At 37.9% G+C, this 13,046-nt stretch overlaps 1 protein-coding gene across 1 annotated transcript; it reads left to right on the forward strand.

The window, feature by feature from the left end:
* The first annotated feature begins 1,014 nt into the window (after positions 1-1,014).
* Positions 1,015-12,829, forward strand: LOC128356035 (sodium-coupled neutral amino acid transporter 3-like). The gene is made up of 15 exons (XM_053316463.1): positions 1,015-1,152; positions 1,344-1,422; positions 1,545-1,660; positions 3,296-3,369; positions 3,675-3,767; positions 4,658-4,739; positions 7,654-7,736; positions 8,544-8,602; positions 8,908-9,081; positions 9,174-9,253; positions 9,342-9,442; positions 10,066-10,190; positions 10,292-10,436; positions 12,357-12,460; positions 12,591-12,829. The coding sequence occupies exons 1-15, from the start codon at positions 1,052-1,054 to the stop codon at positions 12,693-12,695; spliced, it is 1,521 nt and encodes a 506-aa protein (XP_053172438.1). The 5' UTR covers positions 1,015-1,051; the 3' UTR covers positions 12,696-12,829.
* Positions 12,830-13,046: the final 217 nt, after the last annotated feature.

The raw sequence follows: 13,046 nt of genomic DNA on the forward strand, positions 1-13,046 counted from the left end.
TCAACAGCTCTTCATTTTGTAAACTGATACCTCAAATGGGTGCAGTGCGAGCTGCCTGGGTTAACTCCCAGAAGCTGCCAAGGACCTGCAAAAGATCACCATTCCTTCGCATTCATATGTCAGAAGCTCTACCCCAGTGAGACCTGCTATTCTACAGTGTACAAGGAATGGCTGGCTGTCAAATGGGCCTTGGAATGCCTAAGATACTACCTATTGAGAAGACGAAGTTCATCCAGGAAACGTACCATGAGGCCTTGGTGGCAGGAAAGGATGAAGCACACGGTAGAATAACCTGCTGGTACCTTACTTTGGAGCCCTTCAAGTTTGAGGTTCATAACAACCTGGGAAAATAGAAGTCCAATATTTACTACCTTTTCTGCTGTCCCAGCTAGTGTCCAGAAAAGGAGGTGTGTGTGGCATTAGCAGCTGTCCATCAGTGTAAGTATTTCTGTATTTGGTCACATTTTATCCTTAAATATTTAAAAAAAAATGGCACTACACATAGTCTTTTGTGTTGACATAACACATTATTCAATTTACGACAGTTTGTTTTCTAATTTGGGTGCACACAATTTAATCAACACGGTTCTTTAATTTGCAAGTAACACTTTTATTTTTGATCTTACTGAGCTCTTCTGGCAAACGTCCTGAAGGTTGGGAGAGATGGCCTTTAAGTTCAGCCCACAGAAAATGGAAGAAGCCAACAGGGAGATGGAAGAGGGGGGGCTTGAATTAAGAATCCTCAAATAAATATCTTTTTGTATGGATTTGTTATCATTTGCTGGATGGTAATTATTTCCTTGTAGATCATTTCTTTTGATAGTTTGTATATTTTTGGATATCTTTAAGTGTGTTAGATGTTTAATGTTGTTGTTGGTCAAGGTTCCCCTTGTGTATGTGAAGGGCTAGTCCATGCGTGTATATAGCCTCCTTGTATGACATTTTGATTTAGTTAGGTTGAAGCAGAAGTTTCTTTATTGCTTAGTTCATTTTGAGTTTGGGTCTCTTTTTTTTTCAAACTAGCCAAAAAGAGTCTCTTTCAATTTGGATAATGGAAGTTACTTATTCAGAATTGAACACCTTTTCCAACGGGAAAACTAATGACCTCAGAGATGATGGTGTGCCAATGAAGACATCACCAGATGATGATGAGTGAGTATTCTCCCTTTATTCCATATAAGATGAATGGGTGCCCTTTGTTGCTTAAATACCGGTAATTGAATTTTATTACAGCATGTTTCAAGTTCTTTTAGCTTTCTGTATTAGCTATACTTGTGTGAAGTATGCAAACACAAGTGCAAAACAACAACAAAAACAAAAAACAAAAAACAAAAATCCTTTAGACTTGACCCTGATGGAGTGTTGGAGTGTGAGGAATTTTTGGCCAGTGGCGATGGAAAGAAACCTATCCAATTTACAGATGTAAGTGAGAAAACCCACTTTTTTTTCTTTTTTAGACATACAGCAGGAGTAACAGCATACTGTTGTTTAATTTGTAAATTGAATGTATGCTTTTGTTGGTTTGTGCATTTTCTTCCCTTTAGTTTGAAGGAAAGACCTCTTTTGGCATGTCTGTCTTCAACCTGGGTAATGCTATTATGGGGAGTGGAATCCTGGGATTGGCATATGCCATGGCCAACACTGGCATACTCCTCTTTGTGTGAGTAAATAAGTACACTTATGGAAAAAAGGGTCCATTTCCAAAATATAAACCAGTATCTACCCACTTATCAAACACAGGCAAAGCAACTGATGATGGTTGCAGTGCATATATATATAATATATAATATATAATATATATATTAGCCTATATTTTGAGTAAAAAACTGGAAAAAAGGGAAGATAATACTGTTTGTAGCCTTTCGAGCCTTTAGAGCTGGCAAAAATCAGAGACAGCTTCTGAGAGTTAACCTATTAGAACAGAATGGGTTCATCAGGAGGGTGTCCTTACAGAAACAAGCTAAAACAGCAGAGGCTGAGCTAAGGGGATCTATAAAGAACCACTATAAAATAAATGAGGAGTTTTTGGACTGCAAATCATGCAAAGATATTCCAATAGAGTCCCAGAATAAAAATATAGACCTGGAAATGTGCATTTTATGTCCTGTTTAAACTTTAGTTGTACTACTGAAGTGTAAAAATGGAGTATGGCAGATGCGCTTGAAAGTGTGGTAAAACAGAAACAACAGAAACATGTTGTCAAACCACTATGGAGTCCTGAGAGTCTCTAATGTACTTTCTGAGGGATTGTAGCTAAAGAGCAGGCTGCTTTGGTAGTGCTATCAAGATCTTTTTAAAGTGATCGAGTATCTGCCATGACATCTAGTAACAGACCGTGTCCCTTAATATTCATATCCTTTTTCTCAGGCTCTCATCCCTGCCCTTGTTACCACATGCCAGCACCAGAAAGGCCACAGCCCAGAATAACCAAACCTCCAGACCCTGTGTAAGGTGTCTGGATTACTCATTTACTTCCTTCTGCTCCATGCAGACTGCTGCTCTCAGACCATGACCTTGCTGTTGTTCATGTAGTCTGTGTTTGTGTAGCTAAAGAGAGCAAGTAGCAGGACTGGAATAGATGATGGCTTCAACTTTGAACACCTGAACTGTGGAAACAAGTAGTCAGATCAATACTAGGTCTTTCAAGATTTTAAAGTCACTCCAATGCAATTCCTGTTGTTGCTAATTGGGTGATATTTATTCCTTATGTAATTGAGTTGCAATAAATCTGCTCATACTTAACAAAGTCGTCTTGCGATTTCTAAATGCAAGGTAAATGCTTGAACAGCAGTGAATACAGCTGCTATCAAGTTTATGCCCCTTGCATTTTGCCAAGGAAATACCTTACCGGAGATTAGGCTCTACATTCATTCCCCTCTTTAGTAAACTGTGTGACACTGGCCCAATATATTAGGCAGCACTGAAGACTTTGGATTGGTTCTGCAAAGCAGTTCTTCTTCAGAAATAATTGTTTCCACCAAATTTTAACAACAAAAGCTGGGAGATTGTCCTCAGTCTCTAGTTAGCAGTGAAGCATTTAGAGACTATATTGATAACTGTTTCACCAAGTCACAGAAAACCTGCTACTAGTGCTACCAGTGTAGTTACACTTTTCAGACTAAATGAAGACTGTTGTGCTTCTAAAAAGATACACAAAACATAAAATACACAACTTAAAGCAAATGGGTAAATGTAATAACTAAGGAAATGGATACCACGATTATAATCATTGAGTGAATGTAGAGTGTGGATTATAACATGTAGGTATGATTTTCCCTTTTGCATTGTGTCACAGGTTTCTTCTGACTACAGTAGCAAGCATGTCATCTTTTTCCATTCATCTAATGCTCAAATCCTCTGGCATTGTGGGTAAGCCTGTCCATGACTCAACCTGTTGTACAGAAATAATAAATATCATACAGTACAGTCACCAAAATAATATTGGGACTTGATTGAAATCTGAAAGGTCTGTTATTTCTGGATATCTTATTATATAAAAGTGAAAAAATCTCTTGTCTCCTGGTTTACTTAGCTTCTCTTATGGCTCAGAAAGATTATAGGAAGGAAAATTAATGAATTCTATAAATGGGTCTTTTTCATATTTTTACTTGAATCCGAGGGTCATCTCAGCAAACGTAACTGACTGAATGTTATTGTTTGTAATCTACTTTCAGGAATTCGTGCTTATGAGCAGCTGGGGTACAGGGCCTTTGGCACCCCAGGAAAAATGGCTGCTGCTATAGCAATCGCCCTGCAGAATATTGGAGGTGAGGAGCTACTGTGAAGTAACAGCAAATATTATACACCAATACACAGCTTAGAATTTATATCCCCTTTTACCCATCCAAACAATGTCTAGGCTTGTTTTACTTCATTGCTTTGGCTTTTGCTCTTGGGTATACGTCTCTATGTATGCATGGAACATTTTTAAGAGCAAAGACCAGAAGATCTGATGCCAAACGCATAGACTAGCTGTTTCACTGGCTGGCTGCAATCAAGTCCCCTTAACACAATTTAAAATACTTTAAATTAGAATTAGTTTTTTAGAAAAAAAGGTTTTTATCTATATATTCATAGCCCTCTCCACACAATCAGACCAACAACTTCGCTTTGTTTTGGTTTTTTTTGGCCTAAAAGTAGTCACAGGTCAAGGGATGACCCAGTGATTTAATATTGAACTTTCATACAGTTCAGGGAAAATCAAAGCAGCAGTGACCAAGATTACTTTTAGTCTCTTGTATGGTTAAAGCTCCAGAATCATTGGAAACCTACATTTCCAATAATGCAGCTCCTCAGAATCTTATTTTAAATGCCTACTCCACAAGACACATTATACTGTTTACACAGGCTGACTAGTACTCCTCATGACAAATCAACTGAACTTAATGTGTAAAATCACTGGAGTGCCCCTTTAAATATCTAGAAGCTAGAGTATTAAAATGTCACTCATCTTAAAATATAACTCACCCAGTGTACTAAAGGTTACAAATTCTTAGAGAAATTATAGAGGACTTGACCCCAGTGTGCTTACTAGTAGCTGCTATCACTCACACAAACACAGAGTGATGAGTGTTATTGTGACATGACTTTCCTTGTGTTTATTTGTTCTATATGCCAGCCACACATTTTCATATCTTCTATGTCTCATCTTTTACAGCTATGTCCAGCTACCTGTTCATTGTGAAATCTGAGTTCCCTCTCGTCATCCAAGCTTTCATGAAGGCGAATCACGACTCTGAGTATTTATGTTTTATTTATTTGTATCATCAACATCTCTGTGCTGTTAGCTGTTGGTCCAGACTATAGACACTGTGTGCAGGGTTGAGGGGCCTGTGAAAGACTGGGGGCAGCAAATATTCTGTTTGCACCATTCAGTGTAGAGGTGTGATGAGAATGGCATGGAATATAATTGGCTGAGCAATGAGGGTGGCATGGTTTGGTATCAATTATGTATACACCCAACATAAATCCTCAGTGCTGCCAGCTTGTGCAGGCAAGCTGCATTACTTCAAAAACAGTCATGCCACAGACAGACACTCTGCATAAGGCCATGGGAGGACCTGAGTAGATCCCATTTACCGGTGCAAATCTTAAAAATCCTGTCCTGAAAAGGGAGCTGTAGCCTCAGCCATAGAGTTTCCTACTCTGGTCTGTCAGGTCTGCAAGATTAATAGACCACTCGCAGCACTTTTGTTTAGAAATATCAGCAACTCATTGCTCATCACTTCATTGTTTCAGACAGTCATTTCAGTCATGCAATTTTATACTGAATACACAGCACAATTTGTGTTAAACACAAAACACAATTTGTGGATGAGATATCCATCTAAGCATATGGTTTAACCTGTTTTTCTTGTTGTAGCTTGTTGTGTTAATGTTGTTGTTTAGTGATTCTTGCCATCTTGTGACAGCACTTACATGTGGGACTAAGGCCTCTGAAGAGCATGTCATTACCCTTTATCATTGATTCATTTTGGACTGGGGTAGGCTTTCTAATACCTGTGTTTTTGTATTTATGTTAGGGTCAAAGCTTTAGCTTCATTAGAAATTGATGCACCGAGTATTATGATTCTCGCTCTCCATTTGTGTTTACACACAAATGACAGCAGCAGGTGGCGTGACTTGAATGCAAAATTATGAGGCCGAGCATAAGGACAGCTCATGGTCTGGACAACCGAGACACACACTGCATGGGTGGCAGGGCTTGTACTTTATTTATGACCTGTTGCTCTTAAAATAGAGAGCCATGACATGTGGCTGACAGACATACTGGTAACTTTCACTTAAGATATCCTGGCTGGAGGAACATGAAAATTGTTTATAGCAATAAATGAAGATTTACTGCATATGTATGAATATAATCAGGTCAATTATACGGTTTATAAATAGCATTGTTACACAAAGAGAGGGTCAGATGTTCAGCCCTTGAGCCAGACTTACGTTGCATAAATGAGAACTTGAGACTTAACTTATACTTGTCTGCTGTGAGAGTTGACCTCTGCCAGAGCTATACCTGAATTTTGAGGCCAATGTCAGCATTTTTTTTAAATTTATGTCCAGTACAAGCACAGAGAAACAAAATGAACAGAAAATATGTCATTGGTTTGTGTGTGCAACCCCCTTTTTTGTGCTTTGGACACACCAGCTCCCCTCTCATTTTGATTAAGCCTAACCCAAAATATTTTACTTCTACTTTCCAATATTAAAATAGGAATATTGATAATTGCTGCTCCAAGTATTAGGCCTAAAAGACATCTCAGCTATGTAAAAAGAACCACAAATCACTTTGAAAGTTAAATGCTCTCAGTGACTTGAAACTTGGCTGAAGACACATTTAAGACTCAAGACTTGACTCTGGTTCAAGACATGGATTTGCCCCTCAAATGACTTCAGATTTACTGACCCCAATAGATCTAAAAAACAGCTCTTAAATTACCAAAGCCACATTTGACCTCACATGTGAAAACCAATTATCCAAAATAACCCACTAACCAAAAAGATTACATGAGTTGTGATTGGTTGAATTTCCTTGTTTTAAGGCGCACGCGCACACACACACACACACACACACACACACACACACACACACACACACACACACACACACACACACACACACACACACACACACACACACACACACACACACACACACACACACACACACACACACACACACACTGCTTGTCTCTTAGATCACTGTACACAGCTGTAACATCTATGGTAGACAGCTGATCCCTGTAGTTGTGTTTCATTCAAAGGGTTAAGAATATCAGCTTAAATAGAGCCCTTTCTCAGGATTTGGGAGATAGTGGTCTTTAATGGTTTGAAAGCTCCTCTCAGGTCTGCAACCACTAATATTTGTGATTAACCATCATTGTCAGTTGAGTTATTCCTGAGCATGTCAAGCCAAGAGACTTTCCCCCCGACTCTATTAAGTAAACCTGTGGCCATCCATATCAAGAACTTAAGGAAGTCTATTCGCATATGTTGTGATTAGGCTGTTAAACAACACAGAATTGGTTTACTATAAATACTACATGTAAGCACAAGATGAACCAAGCAGTGCTAAGATTAGATATGCCACTCCAGTCTCACGTTTTGTGGCCTTGATCCAAAACCTTTTAAGCATTGCCCTCAAGAAGGAAACTATTTTTAGAGTGGCTGAGTGTGTGTGGGATGAGATGTTAGAAAATAAAGTGAGTGACTGCAATGGCAACAAGCTGATATTTATAACATTTACTGACTTTGTCAAATCTGTGTGCCCTCTTTTTCTGCAACTGTCACACAAATGGTCTGTTGTGTTATGAGTTTTTTCCAATACAACCTACTGGAGTAACATAATCAAACACTTTTTTGCAACCTTGTGGCCAAGAATGTTCCCAACAGGTTGCTGTCAGTCTGGCAACACATCAACTACTTGGTGCAGTAGATTTTTAACAACCTGATGTTTGAAGTTCTGAAGTTCCCTGCTTAGACTATTTTGTGACATGACAGTTATACTACAAGACCCAAATGCATAAACCAATTTCTGACCATATTACATTTTCCACTCTATTTTTGTCAGTGTCTCTCTGTGTACTGTGTTTCCACGCCAATGATTGAAATATTGAGCTCACCAAAGTAAACTAGATTTTTTTTTTCTCCAAACAGTCTGTGGTACTTGGATGGAAACTACCTGGTCCTCATGGTCTCTGCCTGTATCATCCTGCCCCTGGCTTTAATGAAGCACCTTGGTGAGTGAAACTATTAAAGCAGTGAAGTTTCTCTGAGACATTTTATGCCTTTGTTATAAACTATGTATTTGAGTCAGACATTTGTCATGTATTCAGGCTGTATGTAGAGGATACATTTGTGGTCCTGTTCACTGAAGCAACTTTTCCAAGAATCTTTGTAGGACCAAGTTGTCTTGCATTTTGACCACATGGACCTGGTTCCAGTTTTTGGTCTGGGTTGTAATTCCTGTATCCCAAATATTAGATAGTGAGGTCCTTGCACTGCTGTGGCTCTTTGGAACATTTGCCATTTACTCAATAGCTTTACACACATTTTAGATCTGTATGTATTATTACATTAATTGTACCTACCTCTTTTTTACAGTAGTTTAAATATTTTAACATTTTAGTCAAGCACATTTATCTAACGTGTTTTCAAGTTGCTTTTCAAGTAATACTTTTCCACCTTTAGGACCTATTAAGGTGTTTTAATTTGACTTTGAGCCAATTTACATGACATTTTGATGGAGTATTTACCTTAAAGTCAAGTAATTAGTGTGTGTTTTCTTCCCATCACTGGCAGTCGAAGCAGCTCAATTAGAGATTTCCCAGAGACAAGATCCTAAGCTATTCATTACTTCAAGAAATAACCACTGTTTCTTCTCTAAAAGTGCCATAAGCTCATTCAAATTGGGTATTTTGGGGAGTGTTAACTTTGTAGAAGCCTATTTGTGTAACTAATAGAGTTTGCAGTTATCTCAAACAACATGAGAACCAAAAGGAAAAGTTCAGTTTAAGGGGCTGTAACAAAACTCTTTTTCTTTTCAGGTTACCTTGGCTCCACCAGTGGTTTTTCGCTTAGTTGCATGGTGTTCTTTCTCATCGCTGTAAGTTTTCATTTGTTCTGGAATGCCACTTTGGCACATATATTATGTAGTTTCCCACCTTCATCTGTATTTTCAGTGGAATGTGGCTTAGTTTGATAAGGCAAATATGAGAGCAACTTAGTGACATCAAAGGTTGGGAATATGTACTTAGAAGCTGAGTCACCTTAATCTGATGAGAAATGGCCTTTTTTTCCCAGCTTGCCATCGATTGCTCATGTTAGCTGATTCTGACATGTCCTATCATCCTTTCACATTTTCTTTGATTAAACCCATGCTTTTCTCATCCCTTTCATGTCTCTCTGCAGGTTATCTATAAGAAGTTTCAGATTCCCTGCCCCTTTGAGGATTTCTCAGTCAACAGCACCTCTGCGCTCCACAGCCTGAACATCTCAAGCCACAGCCTTGAGCACAACAGTGCCCTAGTTCACGAGGACGAAGATTCCTACTGTGATGCCCGTTTGTTCACCATCAACTCAAAGGTAGACCTACACAGCTGAGCTGAACATACAGTGAACTCTTCCTGGGCGTCTCAGTTGCACTGTTAATCACAGAAAGTTGTGTGTTTCTTCAGACAGTATACACCATCCCCATCATGGCTTTTGCCTTTTCTTGCCACCCTGAGGTCCTGCCTATCTACACTGAGCTCAGAAAGTGAGTCAACCATCTGTAACCTGCAATATTTGATAACATGTCAGTGCAGAATGTGACATTCACATAACCCTCAACTGTCTGATTTCAGTCCAACAAAGAAGAGGATGCAGCAGGTGTCCAACATCTCCATCTTGGTCATGTACACTATGTACCTTCTGGCAGCTCTCTTTGGCTACCTGACCTTTTACGGTGAGAGATACACAAGAGGTAAAGGCAGGGAAGGCTATTGAACAAAATAAAAAAGTTTAAGTGATTCTTAATAAAAAAATTTAATTTTTCTGCTTTCTGCATTTCTTTCTTGCAAATATGCATCAAGTAAATTAGAGATCTAAATTATAAATGTAGGTGGTATCTGTTTGAAAGACCTAATTATTCAGAAAGCTGTGTTTTCTAATAGTGGCATGTTTGATCAGAGTAAATTTTGAACCATTTTTCACTTCCTGTGCGCATATCAGATAAAAATCTATGGGGTTTCTTTTCTTATGCCACTGTAATTTGTGATTTTGGCTGATAAGATTTTGATAATTTTGCATAGAAATCTTGCCTAACACAACTGATAAAAAATTAGATAAAATATCCAATCACTAACTGCAGAAGACAGAGTCAACTCAGATTTATCAGTCATTTGCTGATCAGTTGTTGACTAATTATATGTTTTACTTGGGGAATTGCAGAAAAGCAAATGACTGACCCAGGTGATTCACTCTTTTTTACAAAAGCTCCCTTCTCGTATCTATGTGTAATAACAGTAGTACTGTCCTGGAACATTGAGTGATGTTTACATGAGAAATGTTCTCTTTATGTTCCTACAGGCAAGGTGGAGCCTGAACTGCTGCACACTTATAACCGGATTGATCCTTATGACACATTGATCTTGTGTGTGCGAGTGGCTACCCTTATCGCTGTCACACTGACTGTCCCTATTTTGTTGTTCCCTGTAAGTTTGGGCCTTTTTGATTTATAATCTGTAATGCTCAATGGAAATAATACTGTGCCATTATTTTATTATTTAATCTCTTTGTGTCTAAAAATCCACAGGTGCGTAGAGCCATCCAGCATATCTTATTCCCCACCAAGTCCTTCAGCTGGTTGCGTCACATTGCCATTGCTCTGGTTCTGCTCACTCTCATGAACATGATGGTGATATTTGCTCCCAACATTCTGGGCATCTTTGGCATCATTGGTTAGTATAACACTAAATATAAAGCTGAGATAAGTATGTTATGATTAGAGATGCACCAATACCGATACTGATGACGGATATCGGTGCATCCCTACTTCTGGTTAGTGTACACTGAAGCATTTTAGCCTGTCATGCCTAAAACTGTCCAAGGCAAACCCCCTTGGGCCTTTTCAGTCATTAGCTTCTCTTATGAATGATTAACAGTATTTTTTAAAGATGGTTGTCAAAAAAAAAAAATTAACCCATATAACATGATGCACTTGAAAGTGTGGCAAACATCCTATCTTACAAGAACAGCTCCCGGGCCTCATTTATCCACCTCTTGGGATTTGTTTGACTATATGTAATTGACCATACATTGTCATACATATGTGATTATGGGTTACTTATTCTGTCTCTGTTTACAAACTAAATGGCAGTGTCAGTTATGTTCCAGGTTTTTAAACATTTTTTAACATCACTAAACACATTAAAGCAAAACCAAAAAACATGACCAGTGCATGTTGTCACACAAACAAGCCTGAGTCAATATTATAGTCACACTCTGTCCTCAGGTTGAAGGTTATGTTTCCTAGGTCAGAAGTGAAAATGAAAACATTCCAGTTAAATAAATGATAAGGACATCTTCAAAACAGAGGTTACTTTTACAAACACTTGGGAGTGAATACCTAGCACACATGTACAAATAAATGTAAGGTAAAAAACAGAACAAATATTTTCTGAGCTTTGTTGTAAGAGTTTTATCTATTGTAACCTTAAATCATATCTACCCTTAATTATATTTTTTCAGCTGTAATTGGATGTAATATTCATTTTTATGAATATTACACAATAATAATCTTATTATTGTGCTGCAGACACTGTACAGTCTGCTATAGAATCCCTCCAGCACTGTTTGCTGATTTTTAAGTTACACAGTATATACATAAATTAGTTTTAAGTGTTGTTTTTCTTCAGAGCCAAAAATATTAATTTGAATAACCTCATCATCACCAGTAAAATTGGCACTAATATTGGAAGAGTCATGGTATACAAATACCTTGGCATTTGGATTGATGAGAAATTCTTCAAAAATCATGCATCAAATTTGATGAATGAATTTAGGCAAAATATTGTATTTTTTCTTAGGCTTAGGCTGCTTTCTATTGCATTATATAAAAACCCTTGTTGAGGCAACTTTTTAAATCGGTTTTAGACTATGGTGATATCTTGTACAGGCGTGTTTCGACTGTCACTTTAAAGATGCTTGATGCTGTCTTCTATTCTGCACTCAGGTTCATTGCTGGTGCTTATAACATTAATTGCATTCTGTGCAAAAAAGTTTGGTGTCGGGATTTGCATATGTATTTGTTTATTCACAAGGCCCATATCAGAAAACTGCCCTCTTACATTACTTGTACTTCCACTGGACCACATAAGAGGGGGACCACAGACTGGTTCACGTACCATGTCCCCTGTGTTCATACAGCATGGAAGAACTGCTTTTAGATTTGCAGCATACTCTTGAAACACATTACAAAGACACTCTATACATACTAAAAATTAAATAATTGGATATCCAAATAATTTAAATCCAAAGTCTCAAACCTTTTAACTTCTGTTTGTACTTGTTTTAATTGATTTTTTTGTCACTTTATTTATTCATTGTATTTATTTTAACTGATTGTTTTCTTGCTCAATGTCATTGACCCTCAATGATTTTCAAGTTTAATCAAAGACAAATAATGAACAGTATCTACCTGTAGCTGGAAACCATAACACATTTTGAGTGCATGACGACAAAAATATATTCAAGTATTTTTCAGACAAAACTGGTAAAAACTAAAAATGATGAGCCATCTGTATTTGCTTATGTGCCATTTAAAACTGAAAGGGCTATATACTTTGTTTTTGACAAACCTTTACACTTTATCTTTACAGGTGCGACCTCGTCTCCCTGCCTCATTTTCATCTTCCCTGCGGTCTTCTACCTCCGCATTGTTCCAAAAGAGGACGAACCCCTGAGCTCTGTTCCCAAGATACTGGTGAGTTATTCAAATTTCTCTCCTGAACTATTGATTAAACTATAATCAAAGTTTGTGCTACAGGATTTTTTGCATGCTACAGTTGAGTTCTTGACAGTTAAGCCTTTGTCTTTTTTGCCCTTGCTTTAAGGCTATCTGTTTTGCTGTCGTGGGCATCTCCTTCATGATAATGAGTCTGAGCTTCATAATAATTGACTGGACAACGGGGAGCAGCAACGCTGGTGGAGGCCACTAGATCCTGTATCAGTATGTGTAGGCTTAGGAAAGTGAGGAAAACAAACGTGTCAATGTAAATGTAGCACTGTCAGAGCCTGTGGTTTGATAACAGTACAGAATATAAGTGTCGAGGGCTGGAATCACACTTGTACTGATCGACTTAAATTAACATTTTTATAATAATATAATATTTATTATTACACATCTAACAAAATCCTTTTATAACAGCATTCTATAATCCTTAAACTTAAGGAAATGCAATAGCGATATTGTGTTTTCTGATCTCTTGACATCATCTGATAGTGTGTCTAAAATCTATCAATGATGGTGAAATTGTCCTGTGTTCCAGAAAAAAGAAAGCTGGCATGAT

This window comes from Scomber japonicus, chromosome 3 (assembly GCF_027409825.1).
Source record: "Scomber japonicus isolate fScoJap1 chromosome 3, fScoJap1.pri, whole genome shotgun sequence".
NCBI classification, from domain to species: Eukaryota; Metazoa; Chordata; class Actinopteri; order Scombriformes; family Scombridae; genus Scomber; species Scomber japonicus.